The sequence below is a fragment of the Alexandromys fortis genome, unplaced genomic scaffold (assembly GCF_014885135.2).
Source record: "Alexandromys fortis isolate MF-2015 unplaced genomic scaffold, M_Fortis_MF-2015_v1.1 scaffold_231, whole genome shotgun sequence".
NCBI classification, from domain to species: Eukaryota; Metazoa; Chordata; class Mammalia; order Rodentia; family Cricetidae; genus Alexandromys; species Alexandromys fortis.
This window is the reverse complement of record NW_026068613.1, coordinates 1,524,765-1,545,104: the sequence shown is the minus strand read 5'-3', so window position 1 is coordinate 1,545,104 and position 20,340 is coordinate 1,524,765. Positions and strand designations below refer to the sequence as shown.

At 39.7% G+C, this 20,340-nt stretch overlaps 2 protein-coding genes across 2 annotated transcripts in view; both read right to left on the bottom strand.

The window, feature by feature from the left end:
- LOC126495954 (von Willebrand factor A domain-containing protein 5A-like) overlaps positions 1-1,180 on the bottom strand; it is a 26,375-nt gene extending 25,195 nt beyond the window's left edge. The window contains exon 1 of the mRNA XM_050133553.1: positions 1,035-1,180. Within this exon, the coding sequence (XP_049989510.1) occupies positions 1,035-1,180 (146 nt within the window). The remainder of the gene's footprint in view (positions 1-1,034) is intronic.
- LOC126495942 (uncharacterized) lies at positions 420-7,900 on the bottom strand. The gene is made up of 2 exons (XM_050133540.1): positions 7,865-7,900; positions 420-2,668 (listed from the first exon to the last, which is right to left on the bottom strand). The coding sequence occupies exon 2, from the start codon at positions 2,611-2,613 to the stop codon at positions 1,588-1,590; it is 1,026 nt and encodes a 341-aa protein (XP_049989497.1). The 5' UTR covers positions 2,614-2,668; positions 7,865-7,900; the 3' UTR covers positions 420-1,587.
- Positions 7,901-20,340: the final 12,440 nt, after the last annotated feature.

Below are 20,340 nucleotides of genomic sequence, written 5' to 3'. Positions count from 1 at the left end.
TCTGTGTCAGTCTGATTGTAAAGAGAATGACTCTGTGTAGCAGTCTTACCCTGTGCTGTTCCTTCTCGTCACTCTAACTGATCTCTGTTGTCTGCACTATCTGGGTACTAAAGTCAGATGGTAGCAAGGCTGGCAGAGCTCATACTCTGGTTTGGTGGAATCAAAGTTTAGAACTTGAAGTTGGCTGCAGAGTAGATATGCAGGTTTGCTTGGAACCCAGAGAATCAGGAAGCACATCTAGCATTCTAGTTAAGGGTAATGACATAAAATAAAAGTCTACATGAAATTATGAGAACTTTTACATTTATTAAAGCATGAACGTGTTACAACCGCCTCGACCAGCAAGGAAGACGCAACACAGGATCTTCTTTCAGCAGTTTATTCAGGAACCTTGAACATTCTTCGAATACCCAGGGAAAGCCAACCCACAGCTAAAGTAGCCCCTGGTCAGCCAGCCCCAGCAAGCTACGTGGGAAATGCGGATAGGTCTAGGTACATGAAAGCAAGCCACATTCTCAGTGTAGGCCATATATGGAATGGTCTGTAACTTAGATCACCTTATCAGTCTTAGCCATGATGTATGGGATAGTATGTGACTTAGAGCACATTATTATGAGGGGGTGATGGGCAGAAACCAGCTCTCCACAGTTCCCCCTTTTTTTGTTTTAACGCTACAGGTAAGAGTAGTGGCCTGCTCTCTGTGAACCAAGAGCCTTGCACTGATTCTCCCTGAGTGTCTTCCACGCAGAGAGTACCAGATCAGCTCGATGCCATTTTCCAGAGGTGGGGTCTTGGGCATCAACCCACATGCAGCAGGCATGCTCTTCTCAAGGTTGGTGGACAGCCATCCTTGAGTGCAGTGCCTTGTCTCGCACCCTGAATGCGTCAAATTAATGTTTCATGGTAGCTAACCATACATGGGGAGATTGGCCAGCCTCTAGGGCTGCAAAGTCTTGAATGAATATGGCTGCATCGCGACTCTGAGAGCCTCTAATCCTACAAATACACCACAGACAAGCCAGGGAGACTATCACCATGAGACCAGCTTAGCTCCTAAACCCGCCCATTCCTTCAAATGGTTCATCGCTGCTGAGATCCAGGTAGAAAGTCCTTCAGCCATTCCGGCATCCACCCGGGTAGAATTCACGGTGACAATGGCTACCCTGAGCTGTTCCATCATGGCATCAAATTCTACAGTCCAAACCTAAAAGATAACTAGATAATTGTTTAGATAAATTTGCAGCATGGGTAAAATTCTCGTATTGTATGCTAGTCACACAAAGCCCTGCATATTTCCATTGGCAGCCCAGTTGAGCCAATTGTCAAAGAACATCAATTTGCTCCTGTACCAAATCAATTCTTTGATTAATTACCATCAATCCTCCTTTTAATTATGCATTAATACCTTTTTGAACATCCAGGGCCAATGCAACATTGGCTGAAAGATTATTCAAAGTCTGCAGCAGTCTGCACAGTATGGCTCATGGCAATAGCTGCCGTGTTAGCTCCAGCCGCCGCCAAGGAAATGGCAGTTATGATGGCAGCGGTAATTCCAAAATCTTTTTTTTTTTTTTTTTCTGAATGAAGTCATGGTGTGAGGAGCATACGGGTGACAATCGCATATTTAAATTGACTGGCATTCCAACATTGGGTATAAAAGCAACTATCATTATCACAATAAGTTGGCTCTGCTCTGCTTACAATAAACAGAAAAGGAGGATAAACACAAACAGGGGTGGAATTATAAGTAATATTATGAGCTGCTCTGGCTCCTTCACTCGAACAGCCTGTTTGTGTTGAAAATACGGCAGCAACTCCTTCTGGGGTCATGACTGTTTGGAGTTGAGGGGACTTAGGGCTGCCAGGCCCCCATGGGCGAGAAGTGCTCCAGGTAAACTGGCTAACACCATGAACCCCTCCCCCAATCATAATCATGGGTTCCAAATTCATGCAGCTACCATTAATTCCACACAGTAGCCAATTATCAAAAGGATTAGACACATAGCTTTGAAAAGGATTTTGATCACTAAAATTAGACCCTGGAAAACTTTTATTAAACCCGGTGCTAATCCCGGGGGAAAAGGAAAAACGTTGCGCTTTATCGACCCACGTTACCGTGTGGGACTGACAACCAGTCCAAGGCCAGATTTCTCCCCGATTTACTCCCCAGCAATAGGGAGCCCTCTTCGGTTGGCGTGGAGGAATACTATCGCTCATTTTAGCAGGCCACCATCCTGATACCCAGGTGGCATTCGATGAATGACAGGGGCCACCGGAATCCGGGGGTAAGTCAAACCAACCAGCTGTTTGGTTATACAAGGGAATGCAGGAAGATGCTTCAGAAATATTATGGACTATATAAAAACATAAGGTCCCTTCTAAGTTAAAGGATCTATTTTCTCCTATGGGGGCTAAATCCGCTTCTAATGGCAAATAGAGAACATCAAGACTTCTATTACTACTAAACAGAAGGGGAAACAACTTAGCATCATGACGAATTGGCATTGGTCGTGGAAACACGGAAAGAATCCCCCATCTCAGCTCCGTCTGCCCGTTCAGGATCATCAGTAGGATGAGCCATAGTATAATCAGCGCCAGTCTCCTGATCCTCATTGTTCTGCACTCGCCTGATAGGTCGTTCAGGGATCCACACGGGGTCCTGCCGGTCCTGGGGAAAAACACAAACAGAACCTCGTGCCCATGTCAGCACGGGATCAGTCCCGTGCCAGAGCCCTGTTAAGATATCTTTCCATTTTACCATCCCTTGTATAGGACTATGAGGGTCCTGCTGTCTATCAGCTGCAGAGCGACCATGAGCATCCAAATTTAAAAAATTAATGGTAGATAAAGCAAGGGAGAGTCTCTCCTTTGGGGTATGGCCGTGGCCTATTCCCCCTTTTTGTTTTAGCAGACACTCCTTGAGTGTACGATGAGCATGCTCCACAATGCCTTGACCTTGAGGATTATAAGGTAGGCCGTGAATAAGCTGCACCTCCATTTGGCGGCAAAAGGAGGAGAAACTTTGACCTGTGTAAGCAGGTCCATTATCAGTTTTTAATTGGGAAGGTTTGCCCCAAGCTGCCCATGCCTCTAGGCCGCGGGTAATCACATTACTGTGCCTTTTCTCCTGTGAGAGGCGTGGCATGTATCACACCCGAGCAGGTATCCACTGAAACATGCACGTATTTAAGGTTGTCAAATTTAGAAATATGTGTTACATCCATTTGCCAGATCTTAAGAGGTAGAAGACCTCAGGGATTTACCCCGATGCTAGGTGAACGCAAATGAATCACACATTGAGGGCAGTCGAAAACCACTTGTCAAGCATCTGCTCGAGAAAGACAAAATTTTTGTTGTAAAGCTTTTGCATTAACTTGAAAAGTCCTGTGAAAAGCTTTTGCTTTCTCCAGAGTGGAACTCAGGAATATACATTCCTTCCTAGTCCACAGGTCCACTACATTGTTCCCCTCATACAGGGGACCTGGTAGACCTGTATGAGCTCTAATATGTTGAACGTAAAAACAATTTTTTCTTTGCCAAATTAGATCCTGCAATTGTTGAAACAGAAGGCAGACTGCACTGGAGCTTTTGATAGGACCAGCTACTTCTAGAATCTTGAGGGCATTTACCACGTAAGCAGAATCTGATATTAAATTAGAGGCAGGGGTGGTTCAACATATGAGAATATATCAATGTAATCCATCATATAAATAAACTGAAAAAAAACATATGATCGTCTAATTAAATGCTGAAAAAGCATTTGACAAAATTCAACACCCCTTTATGATAAAGGTCTTGGAGAGATTAGGGATACAAGGGTCATACCTAAATATAATAAAAGCTATTTACAGCAAGCCAACAGCTAACATCAAATTAAAGAGAGAGAAACTCAAAGCCATCCCACTCAAATCAGGAACACGACAAGGCTGTCCACTCTCTCCATACCTCTTCAATATAGTGCTTGAAGTTCTAGCAATAGCCATAAGACAACATGAGGGGATCAAGGGGATTCGACAACAAGAGGAGATCAAGGGGATTCGAATTGGAAAGGAATAAGTTAAACTTTCATTATTTGCAGATGATATGATAGTGTACATAAGCGACCCCAAAAACTCCACCAAAGAACTCCTACAGCTTACAAACACCTCTAGTAACATGGCAGGATAAAAGATCAACTTCAAAAAATCAGTTGCCCTCCTATACACAGAGGATAAGGAAGCAGAGAGGTGAATCAGAGAAGCATCACCTTTGACAATAGCCACAAAGAGCATAAAATATCTTGGAGTAACTCTAACCAAGGAAGAGAAGGATCTATTTGACAAGAACTTTAAGTCTTTGAAGAAAGAAATTGAAGAGGATACCAGAAAATGGAAGGATCTCCCTTGCTCTTGGATTGGGAAGACTAACATAATAAAAATGGCAATTCTACCAAAGGCAATTTATAGATTCAATGCAATCCCATCAAGGTCCCATAAAATTCTTCACAGATCTTGAGAGGACAATAATCAACTTTATACAGAAAAACAATCTTATACAATAAAGGAACTTCTGGAGGCATTACCATCCCTGACTTAAAACTCTATTACAGAGGTACAGTATTGAAAACAGCGTGGTATTGGCATAACAACAGAGAATTCGACCAATGGAATCGAATAGAAGACCCGGATTTTAACCTATATCCTATGAACACCTGATTTTCGATAAAGGAGCTAAAAGTATACAACGGAAGAAAGAAAGCATCTTCAACAAATGGTGCTGGCACAACTGGATGTCAACCTGTAGTATAATTAAATTAGATCCATATCTATCACCATGTACAAATCTCAAGTCCAAATGGATCAAAGACCTCAATATCAATCTGAACACACTGAACCTGATAGAAGAAAAAGTGGGAAGTACTCTACAACATATGGGCACAGGAGATCACTTCCTATATATAACCCCAGCAGCACAGACATTAAGGGCAACATTGAATAAATGGGACCTCCTGAAACTGAGAAGCTTCTGTAAAGCAAAGGGCACTAGCACTTAGACAAAAAGGCAACCTACTGACTGGGAGAAGATCTTCATGAACCCTGCAACAGGCAAAGGTCTGATCTCCAAAATATATAGAGAACTCAGGAAACTAGATTTTAAAATGCTAATTTACCCAGTTAAAAAATGGGGCACTGAACTAAACAGAGAATTCTCAACAGAAGAAGTTCAAATGGCCAAAAGACACTTAAGGTCATGTTCAACCTCCTTAGTGATCAGGGAAATGCAAATCAAAACAACTTTGAGATATCATCTTACACCTGTCAGATTGGCTAAAATCAAAAATACCAATGACAGCCTTTGCTGGAGAGGCTGTGGAATAAGGTGTATACTCATCCATTGCTGGTGGGAATGCAAACTTGTGCAACCACGTTGGAAATCAGTATGGTGCTTAATCAGGATATTCGGGATCAACCTACACCAGGACCCAGCAATACCACTCTTGGGAATATACCTAAGAAATGCCCTATCATATTACAAAAACTTTTGTTCAACTATTTTCATAGCAGCATTATTTGTAATAGCCAGAACCTGGAGACAACCTAGATGCCCTTCAATGAAAGAATGGATATAGAAAGTATGGAATATATACATATTAAAGTACTACTCAGCGGTAAAAAAACATCTTGAATTTTGCATGCAAATGGATGGAATTAGAAAACATTATCCTGAGTGAGGTAACCCAGACCCAAAAAGATGAATATGGGATGTACTCACTCATAATTGGTTTCTAGGCATAAATAAAGGACATTGAGCCTATAATTTGTGATCCTAGAAAAGCTAAATAAGAAGGTGAACCCAAAGATAAACATGTAGTTATTCTCCCGGATATTGGAAGTAGACAGGATTGCTGGGCGTAAATTGGGATCTTGGGGGTGGGGTGGGATGGTGGTAAGGAAAGATGGGGAGAGAAAAGTGAGAAGGGGAGGAGGGGGACTTGGGGGAATGGGATAGTTGGGATAAAGAAAGGGTGGATATGGGAGCAAGGAAGTATATATCCTAATTAAGGGAGCCATCTTAGGGTTGGCAAGAGACTTGACCCTAGAGGGGCTCCCAGGTGTCCAGGCAGATGTCCCCAGTTAGTTCCCTGGGCAGCTGAGAAGACAGAACCTGAAGTGGCCCTATCTTATAGCCATACTGATGAATATCTTGCATATCACCATAGAACCTTCATCTGGCGATAGATGGAGATAGAGACAGAGACCCACACTGGAGTACTGGACTGAGCTCCCAAGGTCCAAATGAGGAGCAGAAGGAGGGAGAACATGAGCAAGGAAGTCAGGACCACAAAAGGTGTGTCTACCCACTGAGATGGTGGGGCTGATCTATTGGGAGCTCACCAAGGCCAGCTGGACTGGGACTGAAAAAGCATGGGATAAAACTGGACTCTCTGAACATGGTGGACAATGAGGGCTGCTGAGAAGCCAAGGACAATGGCACTGGGTTTTGATCCTACTGCACGTACTGGCTTTGTGGGAGCCAAACCAGCTTGGATGCTCACCTTCCTAAACCTGGATGGAGGGGGGAGGACCTTGGACTTCCCACAGGGCAAGGAACCCTGACTGCTTTTCTGAGTGGGGAAGGGGGAGAGGATGGGGGAAGGTGAGGGAAATGGGAGGCTGGGAGGTGGTGGAAATTTTTTTCAGTTAAAAAAAATTTAAAAAATTAAAAAAAAAGTAATCCATGAAACGGTTATACCATCAAACATGGCAGCTCATGTGTTCCTCTCTTGCAGCTCACACAGCAGTGTAGAGAATAAATAAGTGACTGTAGTGTGATTATATAAGTGACCACCAGTATCATCCTGTCTGCCACCCAACACCTATCACATTGCAACCAATGCTCATAGAACAGAGAGAAGTGTCAGAAAGTTTCTAAGAGCCAGAGGTCAGGGAGGACTACTGTAAGGCGGTGCCTTCTGTCCATGACAGGGCCACTGTAATCATGAATTTAAAGCAGGTTTTGTTACCTGTACAAGACATGTACCATCAATCCAGTCAATATTTCAGCACAGATCTGGCAGGGGCACATACATTACAACCCATACCTGAAGAGCTTTGCAATTGAAAGTCACTTGGAGCAGGAGAGTCATTTTTCATCAGGGAAATGGTCCCTGGTAGATTGCCCATGCTCCAAAATATGACCCTGAAGCTATACACGTATAAACAGCACTAATGGATGCCCATAGATCAAGAAAAAGTTTAAAAAAATAAAGTTAGGAAGCTGCCTGTGCATAGTCCCGCAGCTAGGTAACAGTGATCTCAATGGCATGCAGGAAGCAGGGTGAGTCAGCAGGCCATATCCTGTGGGTCATAGCTTCAGGGAGAGGTTTAATCTGTGCTTCAGATCCAGAGAAGCGATTGCAGTGTGGTGTGGAGGGCCTTTAATTAAAATAGTTTTTAAAATTGTAGACTTTCTAAGACATTCGGTGCTAGATATTTACAAAAGGCAAAAATTCCATCTATCAGATGTGAATAGAGAAGGGTTCATTGACCTCAATGGATAGAGAATGAAAGGTCTGTTTCCTTAGAACAAACTCACTTAAAACTGAGAGGAGAAGAAAAACCCAAAAAGCAACAAATATCTATTTTTGTGAGGAAGGTGAGAAGAAGAGGAAGAGGGAGGAAGAGAGAGAGAGAGAGAGAGAGAGAGAGAGAGAGAGAGAATCTGAACCTGAAATAGAGATCATTTATGAACTTTTAACCTAGAGGAATCTTCAGGCATCACACACCAGGATCATTTTCCCCCATTACCACCCCCAGATTCTAGGGCTTCCAGCTAAAATGCACTTAAATTCCTTGTGGGCTTGGCTATAATAAGGAGCTCTTACCCTTTAGATGCAGCAGGTAGGCTTCTTCCCAGAAAGCCATACAGGGTCTTCACCTACTTCCTCAAGTCCCCTCTACTTATAGCAGCTGTAAAAGAAAAAAATTAAAGGCAGCCAGAAAGACCCGCCCCCTTCTAGGGACCAGTTGTAAAGTTACTATTGTATCAGGAAGGGATGGACTGAAAATTCTCAATGAAGTAATGAATTTCTGCTTCTGTGTTGATGGAAGGATAAAGGTTTTATTTAAAATTCAGATCAATTTCTCTTTTGTTCCCTCTGCAGGGTCTACCCAGATAAATAAATGAAGAAAGTCAGAGGCAGTGAATTTGTTTTTTTGAAATCGATTACTACAACTGTACTATCTGAAAATGATATAAAATGCTATGCAGGTTTGTAACAAGCTCACTCAGAAATAGCATCCTCATTGCTAAACCTGATTTTTGTTCTTGTGTCTATACAATTAGGGTAAAGTTATAATTACCTCCTGGACTGTTTTAAGTTATAATAGATTAAAATGGATATGAAGCTTACACACACATGCGCAAATATATAGTGCAGCTCAGTGTGAATATAGATTCTCTTTTATAAGCAATGGAACTGTTTTTCTGTGTCAGTCTGATTGTAAAGAGAATGACTCTGTGTAGCAGTCTTACCCTGTGCTGTTCCTTCTCGTCACTCTAACTGATCTCTGTTGTCTGCACTATCTGGGTACTAAAGTCAGATGGTAGCAAGGCTGGCAGAGCTCATACTCTGGTTTGGTGGAATCAAAGTTTAGAACTTGAAGTTGGCTGCAGAACAGATATGAAGGTTTGCTTGGAACCCAGAGAATCAGGGAGCACATCTAGGATTCTAGTTAGGGATAATGACATAAAATAAAAGTCTACATGAAATTATGTGAATTTTCACATTGATTCATGTGTTTATTTTTGTTAATCTTATTTATGGTGTTCACTGTGAAAAAAAGTTTACTCTTCTCCTATAAAATACTTGATAAATTAAATAACCAAGGATTTCGTGGAGAAACATGTAATTCATTCTTTGGCAATGTATTTGGCAGTGAAATTGGATAGAAAAGAACATGCTCTTGGTTTCTTAACCATGGTCCTCTTCCAAGAAGCAGCAATTATTTAATTATTTACAGAGAAGCTAATGGTATTCACTATATCAACCACTTAACTTCAGCTCTTGGTGCAATCAAAAGACACAGTAACACAAGGGGAATCAACCAGTGTTGGATAATCTTTTTCTCATTTAAAGTATTTCTTCTTCTAGACATGCTTCATAGTTAGAGCAATTTCACGATGGATATGCAGCGGATCTCTGGCTGTAGCTCTCTCCTCAGAGGGAACACATGCTATATGTAGTACTCATGTATGGGGTATTAGTCATGTAGGTACTAGAGGCAAATTACTTTTACATAAATCTTCAGTTTTTTGAATAATTTTTTAATGTGTTATAAATCATTAATTTTTAAAGATTATTAGTTCATAGATATTGCTTTTTGATGGACATATATGTTTTGAACATGAAAATGGCTACACTAAATCCTTGTTCATGATATTGTACAGCTTTTTATTCATTGTTCAAATCTTAAGTTTTCTTTAAAAAGCTTTAATTGACACAAATCAGAACTGGCATTGTTACAGTTGTATTCCTGAAGACCTGCCCAATCAAGACACATATTCCATTTTATAGTTGGTCTTACTGGTGTCTACATTTTTAATATTCTAAAGAATGATGATTCTATACTATTAATATCCACAGCAACATTTTTACTGAAATCAGCATTAAATATTTTAGTATTGGTTAATGTTTATAACAAATAATACCTTTTTATCATCATATACATATTCATTGTTACTTTTCATATCTTTCAAATTAACCTCTAGAATTGTCTAGCCCAAGTAACTCACAGAATGCTTTGATTCAAGGCAAGAAGAAACACAAATTACCATGGATTTCTAAAGCTATGGCTGACTAGTTAAGATTCTCCCTAAGTTCACATATTTTTGAGGCATTATTTTCTATTTTCAAATACAATGAAATACTGTATCATGTATCTGCAAACGACTTAGGAAATTTTTTTTCAAGATAATATGCTACTGTCCATTTGTTTAATACTCTAGAATAAATGTGAAGAAACAAATGTTCTTGATTGATATTATCATTCCCGTGTCAATTTTGAATTGTCACCACATTTTTAATAACTGGCATAATTTTCTTTTATATAAAGAAAATCTTCTAATTTCAAACAAAGTGAATGAAACTGAGTGAATTTTGAGTTTAAAAAAGGCAGTCCCAAATGTATAAATCCCAAATGAGTCTACTTAATAGAATAGAAAATATTTAAAAGAGTTAAATTCATAGAAGAAAAAAAAGCAAATCAGCAATGGTTATTAGAGACAAAGTGGAGCTCTTCAATTGGTACACATCTTTAGCAAAGTAAGCAAGGAATATATTCTGTACATTATAGTTCATATAAGTGCATATAAGGAAAGATGTGATACTGCTCACTAAAAGCTTCAGAAGGCAGATCTCATGTTAAATATTCTGTTAAGAAAACAAAGGGACATAAGAAAAACTTGAGAAGTGATACATGTACTAACTATCTTAATCTTGATGGTATTGTCATGAGTGTTTATATTTCCAAACTGTTCAAATTACATTTAATTAAATATATGGAACTCACCTTACAGCTATTGTACTTCCATAAAAAGCATCAACAACGAAAAATTTCATTCTGTAATCATTTTGGTATTTTACTGATGACTTGTCATCTCTAGTGTGCAATAGACAAAGCTCAGACAGCTGATAGGAGAAAGGTTGCTTGGAATTCTAGAAATAGGTCAAAGGCATGGAAAGGCAAAGGTGGCTAGAACAGGAAGCAGTAGTATTTCAATGTATTTGTCAGAATCAGACTTCAGGAGATGACATTGGTCATGTAAGGTAGGTCAGGGCTTCACCAGTGTTGGCAAAGCCACAATGACTAAGCAAGAGAAAAGAGCTTTACTGATGCCTATATGTTTTTCTTTGGGTTCACCTTCTTATTTAGCTTCTCTAGGATCACGAATTACAGGCTCAATGTCCTTTATTTAATGCTAGAAATCAAATATGCGTGAGTACATCCCATGTTCCTCTTTTTGGGTCTGGCTTAACTCACTCAGGAGAGTGTTTTGTATTACCATGCCTTTGCATGCAAAATTCAAGAAGTCATTGCTTTTTACTGCTGAGTAGTACTCTAATATGTATATATTCCATACTTTCTTCATCCATTCTTCCTTTGAAGGGCATCTAGGTTGTTTCCAGGTTCTGGCGATTACAAACAATGCTGCTATGAACATAGTTGAGCATATGAATATTAACCTTCATCAGGCGATGAAAGGAGACAGAGACAGAGCCCTACATTTGAGCACCAGACTAAAATCTGAAGGTCCAAAATCAGGAGCAGAAGGAGAGAGAGCATGAGCAAGGAACTCAGGACCACGAGGGGTGCACCCACACACTGAGACAATGGGGATTTTCTATTGGGAAGACACCAAGGCCAGCTGGCCCGGGTATGAAATAGCATGGGATAAAAACAGACTCGCTGAACATAGCAGACTATGAGGACTACTGAGAACTCAAGAACAATGGCAATGGGTTTTTGATTTTACTGCACATACACGCTTTGTGGGAGCCTAGGCAGTTTGGATGCTCACCTTACTAGACCTGGATGGAGGTGGGTGGTCCTTGGACTTCCCACAGGGCAGGGAACCCTGATTGTTCTTTGGGCTGACTAGAGAGGGGGACTTGATTGGGGGAGGGGGAGGGAGAAGGAAAAGAGCTGCAGTGGCAGGGAGAATGCAGAAATCTTAAAGAAAGAAAGAAAGAAAGAAAGAAAGAAAGAAAGAAAGAAAGAGATAGCTTTACTGATAAGAACCAGTGTTTCTTGATACAGCCAGTGATATAAAAGAAAAGCAGAGAAAATGGTCACCTGGCCAGTAAAGAGTAAAAAATACTAGAGGGTATGTATATTAGGTTTTTTTAAATGTAAGTATAAGAATTCTAGGAAATTTATAAGGATCAGACATTGTTTAGCTAAGTCTTTGAAGGCAGGAGCATCTAAGATAAAAAGTTCACATATAATATGAGCTTTTTACCATAATTGAAACTAATGGGAAAATTGTTACATCACTGGAGATGGAAGATAACAGAATGTATCCTTAGTCTGGGAATACACAAATAATAACTAGTGTCATAACTACACCATTCCACTGCTCTCATGACCATTGTGCTTCAAAGATTCCATACCTCATTATTCTTGTGTTAAAGATGTGATTTCCAACACATGAAATTCTTGGGATGTATCTTATCCACAGCAATATGGAAGCTCAGTTTCGTTAATTGGAGTAAAATAAGGATTACATTTAGACAATAAGGAATGTTTTCTATAAAATAATCAGTAAAATTGTCAGTTTTGAGGCCAGAAACTTCTGCCTCAATCTGCTTATCAATATCTAGACATTCTTTAAGCTTCTTTAGTAAGGTATACAACTGACCGAGGATTAAGGATGGTTGCCCTGAGTAGAATTAGAAGAATTCAGAATTAGAAGAAAACAGATGTCATTCAGGAAGTCTGTAAAGACCTAATTTGAGTGTCTTTTCAATTTATGGATGATGTCTTTTAAAATACAGTTTTTACTATAATATTTAAAATAATTTCGAAGAATTTTATCTTTGAAAACAATTTATTGATTATATTCAGCTCTGAAGACTCCCTCTACTTCTGTCCAAATAAACTTCCTACCGAATCTTTTACTCCTTCCAACTTAGTGTCCTCTTTATAATGTTTTGTATATTCCACTGAGTTTAATTTGTGTTGACAATAAACCCACGGGTGTGTGTTCATACACTGGAACTTGATCAATTTTCCAATGTCCATACCCGTAAAGAAAACTAACTCTACCTTTACCAGAAGCTCTTAACTGTCTACAGTTCCTCAGTTATGAGTCAGGGCTCATGATCTCTTCCCTCATCCTTCTGAAATGTTCACTGATTTGACCTCCACCAGACACTGTGCAGGAAACCACAGCTGCTCTGAATTCCTGAGCACTGAGGTCTTGTGATATCTAGAAAAACTTTTTGCCCCAGTTTTCTTGATGGCTGCCTCCTAGAATCTTTTTGCAACTTCTTCCAAGATGGTTCCTGAGCTTTGGGAGAGGATTTGTGACATAGAAGTTCCATTTGTACCTGAGTACTCCACAGACTTGCCCTCTCTACATTTAAACAGTTGTGAGTTTCTGTGTTAACCACCTTCTGCTACACAAGAAACCATCTCTAATGAGGACTGAGGACTGCACCTATTCTACAGGTACAGAGTTAGGAATTTATATGGCAGTTTGATAATTTTTTTTTTTTTTGCAAAAATATAGTACGAGGCTTACTACTGAGGCAGATTGTAGTACCAAGAATGTGTTTTCTACTAGAGAACAGGGCTTAAATCCAGTCATAAAGCACGTGATTACTCCCATAGCACCCATGTAACTAAGAAATCTATGGACATATCTTTCCATGGCAGTTATGATTATAGTTCACAACTATGTCAAACTACTGAAGGCCATTCTACCTGTGCTGGCTAGTTTTATGTCAATTTGACATAAGCTAGAGTCAACTGAGAAAGTTTCCTCATCAGATTGACTTTGGGGCAAACCTGTTATCCATATTCTAGACTGATGATTGATTTTGGCTGGCACAGCTCACTGTAGGTTATGTTACCCAAGGCCCAGTGGTCCTAAAAACTATATAAAAAAAAAAAAGCTGCTGAGAAGCAACATGTGAAAAGCCAGCAAATAGCATTTCTCCATGACATCTTCTCTAGTTCACATCCAAATCCCTGTCCTGATTTCTTTCTCTCACTTCCATAGATGGTAGTCTTAAAAGCTGTAAAGTGAAGTAAGCTATTGGTTATGGCATTTAGCATAGCAATTGGAACACTCCACAATCCATCAACACAGTATATCCTAATAGTATGAGAGCTAACCTGTTAAAAAGAAGGCTTTCTGTTCAGTATTAACTATTTCTCCATGACATTGGACCAAAGTGTGTGATGTCTTCAGAAATAAAGTCTTACTATCAAGTCTTGCTATGCAACTAAGAGAAATGGCAATAGATAGTCTCTATTATTCAAGAGGTTAATGTACATTTTTAAAGCATTTTTTATGTACTCCCTTTACTATTTCATACAGCAAATTTGGTTTTTGGCATTCTATTTAAGAAGGATCACTAACTCAAATATTGCGGTCATTTACTCTTGTGCTTTCTTACAGTGTCTTTAAGGCTTATTATTTATATCTGGTTCTAGGATTAATCTTGAAATAATTTGGTTCTTGGTTATATTTCTTGCCACTTTCAACATTATGCTCAATCCAATAAGTCTGCCTCTCAAGAAGAAACACGTCATTGTATCACTCATATGAGATCTCCGAAATAGTAAATCTTAATGGGAAAACATAGAACAGTGTCTCCAAGCCAAAGAGGTAGTGAGAAGTATGAAGTGCTTGTATGAATATATAGTTGTAACTGAAGATATGAATGTAGTCTAGGTGTCACTTGTATGACAATGCTATAGTGCTTATGGTTAAAAATACAGTGTGCTATTTGATAAAGATTTTTCTTATCACAAACAAATGAGGAAACAGATAAGCAAGCAGAAAATAATGAAAGAAATAGACAATCTTAAATCAGGGATGCATAAATTCTTTTTTCTAATTGCTCCATTTATTTGAAGGAAAAAATTTAGATAAATGAGTCTTCCTGAATTATTGATCTGTCTGCTACCCTTACTCATTTATATAAACCCACTGGATTCATGCTTACTATTTTTTTGCTATTTCCTACTATAAACATATTTGTTTTATAACCATGCTTGCTGCAACTTGACTCCTGGAAACACCTTTCTCTTAAATCTATGTCCCTCTTACATACTCAAACATTTTGTCTCAGTTTTTCTTTGTTTCCTGCCACAAAAACATGATCTAAACATGTTGGGTCATTTTTCAAAGGCCTAGTGTTATCCATTTCTTCACACTGCTCTAGTCTTTTATTAAGAAGGGAAAAGGCGTCCTAATTGTTGGCTTGGTGTCATGGCTTCTGCTTATCTGAAAAGAAGGAAGTAGAAGGCTTGTATATATTTTCACCTTTTATAGAGAAATACTTACACATTTATTTTCGTTCTTTCTTTTTTCTTTCTTCCTTTCCTTCCTTCCTTCTTTTTTACTTCGTCTTTTTTGTTTGTTTGTTTTTGAAAGTCTAACGAGGAAAATAAATCCTTTTTGCTTCTCTTAGTTGCTGTAGGACCAGGGACCCAGACAAGGCACATAGCAGTATCCCAGGCCAGACATTACAATGACCCCAGTTGGCATGTAGGCCCCCAACATCAGCCTACTTTTCACTGCCTTTATTTCCTCATTTCTCCGTCTTTCAACAGCACATGAACCACTCTGCTTTTCTTTCTCTCCCATTTTTCCTCCACATATTTGCTCATCATCATGGGACCCATCTACCTGCACCACAAGGCACCGGGCAGAAATGCATGGGAGAGAGGACATGGATTTCTTCCCACCAGCCATGGCCCCGAGAAAGTTGGTTGACCTGTGGCTTGCTGGTTTCTTCTTGAGCAGAACTGCAGCGATGGAGGGGGGCATGGGTGCCTTTCCTCTGGCTAGGTTATTGAGGACACCAGTGACCTGCGACTGTCTAGTCCCTACTTGAGGCAACATTTTCTAGAGACACATTTTAAATCATGTATCAATAATTCATTTCTGTGTTGATAACAAGCTAAACACAATTCACACAGACATTCTCTATGCTTATCTACTACTGTACAGTTTACTTCACAAGCCACATTGCTTATCCTTAACTCTCCAATTCAAAAAACTAGTTACCATTCTTCATTGTGTATTGTTTTCTTGGTGCATTTATAGTCTCTGCTTATAGAGCATTCAGAATCTTCATCCTGTACCATTGTGGAAAGTAATTTATCATGTGCCCTAAAATAATTTCAAAAACTCATTGTGGAAGCCTCACCTTTCACGATAGCCACAAAGAACATAAAATATCTTGGGGTAACCCTGACCAAGGAAGTGAAAGATCTATTTGACAAGAACTTTAAGACTTTGAAGAAAGAAATAGAAGAGGACACCAGAAAATGGAAGGATCTCCCTTGCTCTTGGATTGGGAGGATCAACATAGTAAAAATGGCAATTCTACCAAAAGCAATCTATAGATTCAATGCAATCCCCATCAAAATCCCATCAAAATTCTTCACAGATCTGGAGAAGACAATAATCAACTTTATATGGAAAAACAAAAAACCCAGGATAGCCAAAACAATCTTATACAATAAAGGAACGTCTGGAGGCATTACCATCCCTGACTTCAAACTCTATTACAGAGCTACAGTATTGAAAACAGCTTGGTATTGGCATAAAAACAGAGAAGTCGACCAATGGAATCGAATAGAAGACCCTGACTTTAACCCACAAACATATGAACACCTGATTTTCGATAAAGGAGCTAAAAGTATACAATGGAAAAAAGAGAGCATCTTCAACAAATTGTGCTGGCAAAACTGGATGTCAATCTGTAGAAGAATGAAAATAGACCCATATCTATCACCATGCACAAAACTCAAGTCCAAGTGGGTGAAAGACCTCAATATCAGTCCAAACACACTGAACCTGATTGAAGAGAAAGTGGGAAGTACTCTACAACACGTGGGCACAGGAGACCACTTCCTACGTATAACCCCAGCAGCACAGACAGTAAGGGCCTCATTGAATAAATGGGACCTCCTGAGACTGAGAAGCTTCTGTAAAGCAAAGGACACTGTCGCTAAGACAGAAAGGCAACCCACTGACTGGGAGAAGATCTTCACCAACCCCACAACTGACAAAGGTCTGATCTCCAAAATATATAAAGAACTCAAGAAACTAGACCGTAAAAGGCTAATCAACCCAATTATAAAATGGGGCACTGAGTTGAACAGAGATCTCTCAACAGAAGAAGTTCAAATGGCCAAAAGACACCTAAGGTCATGCTCAACTTCCTTAGCGATCAGGGAAATGCAAATCAAGACAACTTTAAGATACCATCTTACACCTGTCAGAATGGCAAAAATCAAAAACACCAATGATAGCCTTTGCTGGAGAGGTTGTGGAGAAAGGGGTACACTCATCCATTGCTGGTGGGAATGCAAACTTGTGCAACCACTCTGGAAAGCAGTGTGGAGGTTTCTCAGGAAATTTGGGATCAACCTACCCATGGACCCAGCAATACCACTCTTGGGAATATACCCAAGAGAGGCCTTATCACACAACAAAAGTATATGCTCTACTATGTTCATAGCAGCATTGTTTGTAATAGCCAGAACCTGGAAACAACCTAGATGCCCTTCAATTGAAGAATGGATGAAGAAAGTATGGAATATATACATATTAGAGTACTACTCAGCAGTAAAAAACAAGGACTTCTTGAAGTTTGCAGGCAAATGGATGGAAATAGAAAACACTATCCTGAGTGAGGTAAGCCAGACCCAAAAAGAGGAACATGGGATGTACTCACTCATATTTGGTTTCTAGCCATAAATAAAGGACATTGAGCCTATAATTCGGGTTCTTAGAGAAGCTAAATAAGAAGGAGAACCCAAAGAAAAACATATAGGCATCCTCCTGAATATTAACCTTCATCAGGCGATGAAAGGAGACAGAGACAGAGACCCACATTGGAGCACCGGACTGAAATCTCAAGGTCCAAATCAGGAGCAGAAGGAGAGAGAGCACGAGCAAGGAACTCAGGACCGCGAGGGGGGCACCCACACACTGAGACAATGGGGATGTTCTATCAGGAACTCACCAAGGCCAGCTGGCCTGGGTCTGAAAAAGCCTGGGTTAAAACCAGTCTCACTGAACATAGCGGACAATGAAGACTACTGAGACCTCAAGAACAATGGCAATGGGTTTTTGATCCTACTGCACGTATTGGGAGCCTAGGCAGTTTGGATGCTCACCTTACTAGACCTGGATGGAGGTGGGTGTCCTTGGACTTCCCACAGGGCAGAGAACCCTGATTGCTCTTTGGGCTGACGAGGGAGGGGGACTTGACTGGGGGAGGGGGAGGAAAAGGGGAGGCGGCGGTGGGGAAGAGACAGAAATCTTTAATAAATAAAAAAAACTCATTGTGTATTTTTTCCTGAAGCTCCATTTATTTGCAGATTTACTAAAATCAGCATGTTCTCTGAACCCTTCACTGAGTTCCTTTAACCTTAAAAACATAAGTAGACATGAAAGAAACAGAGTTTAATAAAAATTATGCCGTATTTCCCCAAGCAGAAACACACCAACACGCCTTCAATTATTTCAGAAACTGTTTTCAGTTTGAAAGTCAGTGTTATGTGTGCTTTATACAGACATGTCCACTAGGGCTTAGTTTCTAGCATTAACCAAAATATCGCTACTATTTCACAGCAGAGAGAATGGCTCACTGGGGAGATGATAAGAGTGCCACATGGGGACAGAATAGGAAATTTTAATTGCTCTTACCCCACCCATTACCTACACAGCTCATCCTAATGATAGAAAGTCTTGAGAGAGTTCCCTTGTGTTTATGGATTTTTGTGTGTGTGTCTCATATATTTATGATATCTGTATTTACTTATCTGACACCTATTATATGTCAAAACTACCTTAACTTTATTTGAATCAGAGGTTTGGGAAGATAGGCCATGAATCATGGCACTTGATTTATAATGTGTGAATTGTTTAGAACTTGAACGCTGGCTGTGTCCTGATCCTCTGCAAAAACGAGAGTGGGGGGGTTATTTTGAATTATCGTCACCTACTACAGAGCTATTTCATGTGACGTTCATTGGCTCTAAAGCAGACTGGGACAGAAGTTTCCATGTAGGAAAAAGGTGAGCACCTGAATTTAAAGTTTCCTAGCACCGTTTCACGTCAGAACAAGACAGATTTTCTGAAATCCAATCTCTAAACACTATAGGAAGTAGCTGAAAATGGTCACTCATATTTTGATGAGACATATCAGAAGACAGCAAAAACAAGACCTTTAAACCTAAAACTTTCCATCTATGATTAGTGGTCGAATTTGTTTTTCTGTTAACAAAAAGTGTATCTAAATGGCTGTACTATGTCTTTGGAGGGAACATAATAAATGCAAGCCTCTTTGTGCTACTGGTCAGGTAGATACCAGTTGTAACTAACTTTAAAATAAACTTTCTATTTGCCTGGATATGTTTAACAAATAATGCTCTATCTAAAACACCCCTGAAAATTAGCACAAGGTACCAAGAAAATCTATATTTTATATTCCTAGCTCTTCCCTTGTTTACACACCTTGGTTTCATCAATCAAACATGTAAATTCTTTATACACTTTGATTTTTTTTATAGAACCACTTTGTATGCTTTTTTTTGTTGTTGTTGTTTTTGGAAACAGGGTTTCTCTGTAGCTTTGGAGCCTGTCCTGGAACTAGCTCTTGTAGACCAGGCTGGCCTTGAACTCAGAGATCCATCAGCCTCTGCCTCCCAAGTGTTGGGATTAAAGGCATTAGCCACTCCTGCCTGACTTAATAGAACCATATATTTTGAAAATGAAAAGTGCGGTTTTAACACTTGAATATTAAGCAATTAGACTGACTACCTCCCTCTCCCCTTCTATACTGTAGAAGTCTGAGGAGGAGCAGGGCTTGTGTCATGCCTTTCTCTGTACTCAGCACTGGAAACATCATTTCTGTTTGTCACTTTTGAATGCTTTTTACTATAGCATTTTACACTCACATCCAGACAATATCTTCTTGAAGCGGCATCATCCTCAAAGTATTCATGATTATTTTCCATAAATTTTTATAATAGCTACCATGTGGCTATCATCGGTAGACTTTGTGATAAAATGCTTTTTGTTCATGTCAAGCTTCCAACTCTTAGGTCAAATTCTAGAAGTTCCCTGGGTCCATACAACTGTGATGTGTTTTCCTGTTTTAGGACACAAAACATAAGTGATTAGTACAGCCAGGATGACCACAGAGATTACACAGATTTTGTCAAGTTAATGCAGAACTATGGAAACAGCTTGCTCCTAGATGAATTTGATGAAATATAGTAAAAATTTAAAGTGTGGATGTAGCTTAGCGATTTTATTGTTGTTGTACAGCATTATTAAATACTTTTAAGTAAGACAATTTTGTTTTATTCTCCAAAAGAAATCTTACAGTCGAAATTGAAGGGTTTCATACCGCAATAAACCTCTCTGCCAATGCAATAATCCAAATCAGAGAAAATTAGAAAAAGCCCAGGTTTAATGGATGTGTGAGTCCTTCCCTGGTGGCCTTCCAGGCCCCACCCCCAGGAAGGAAGACTGGGAAACCACAGAGAGGGGAAAAGGAGAACCAGAAAAACCAAGTGTTTGTTCTCTGTAAGGGGGGGGGGG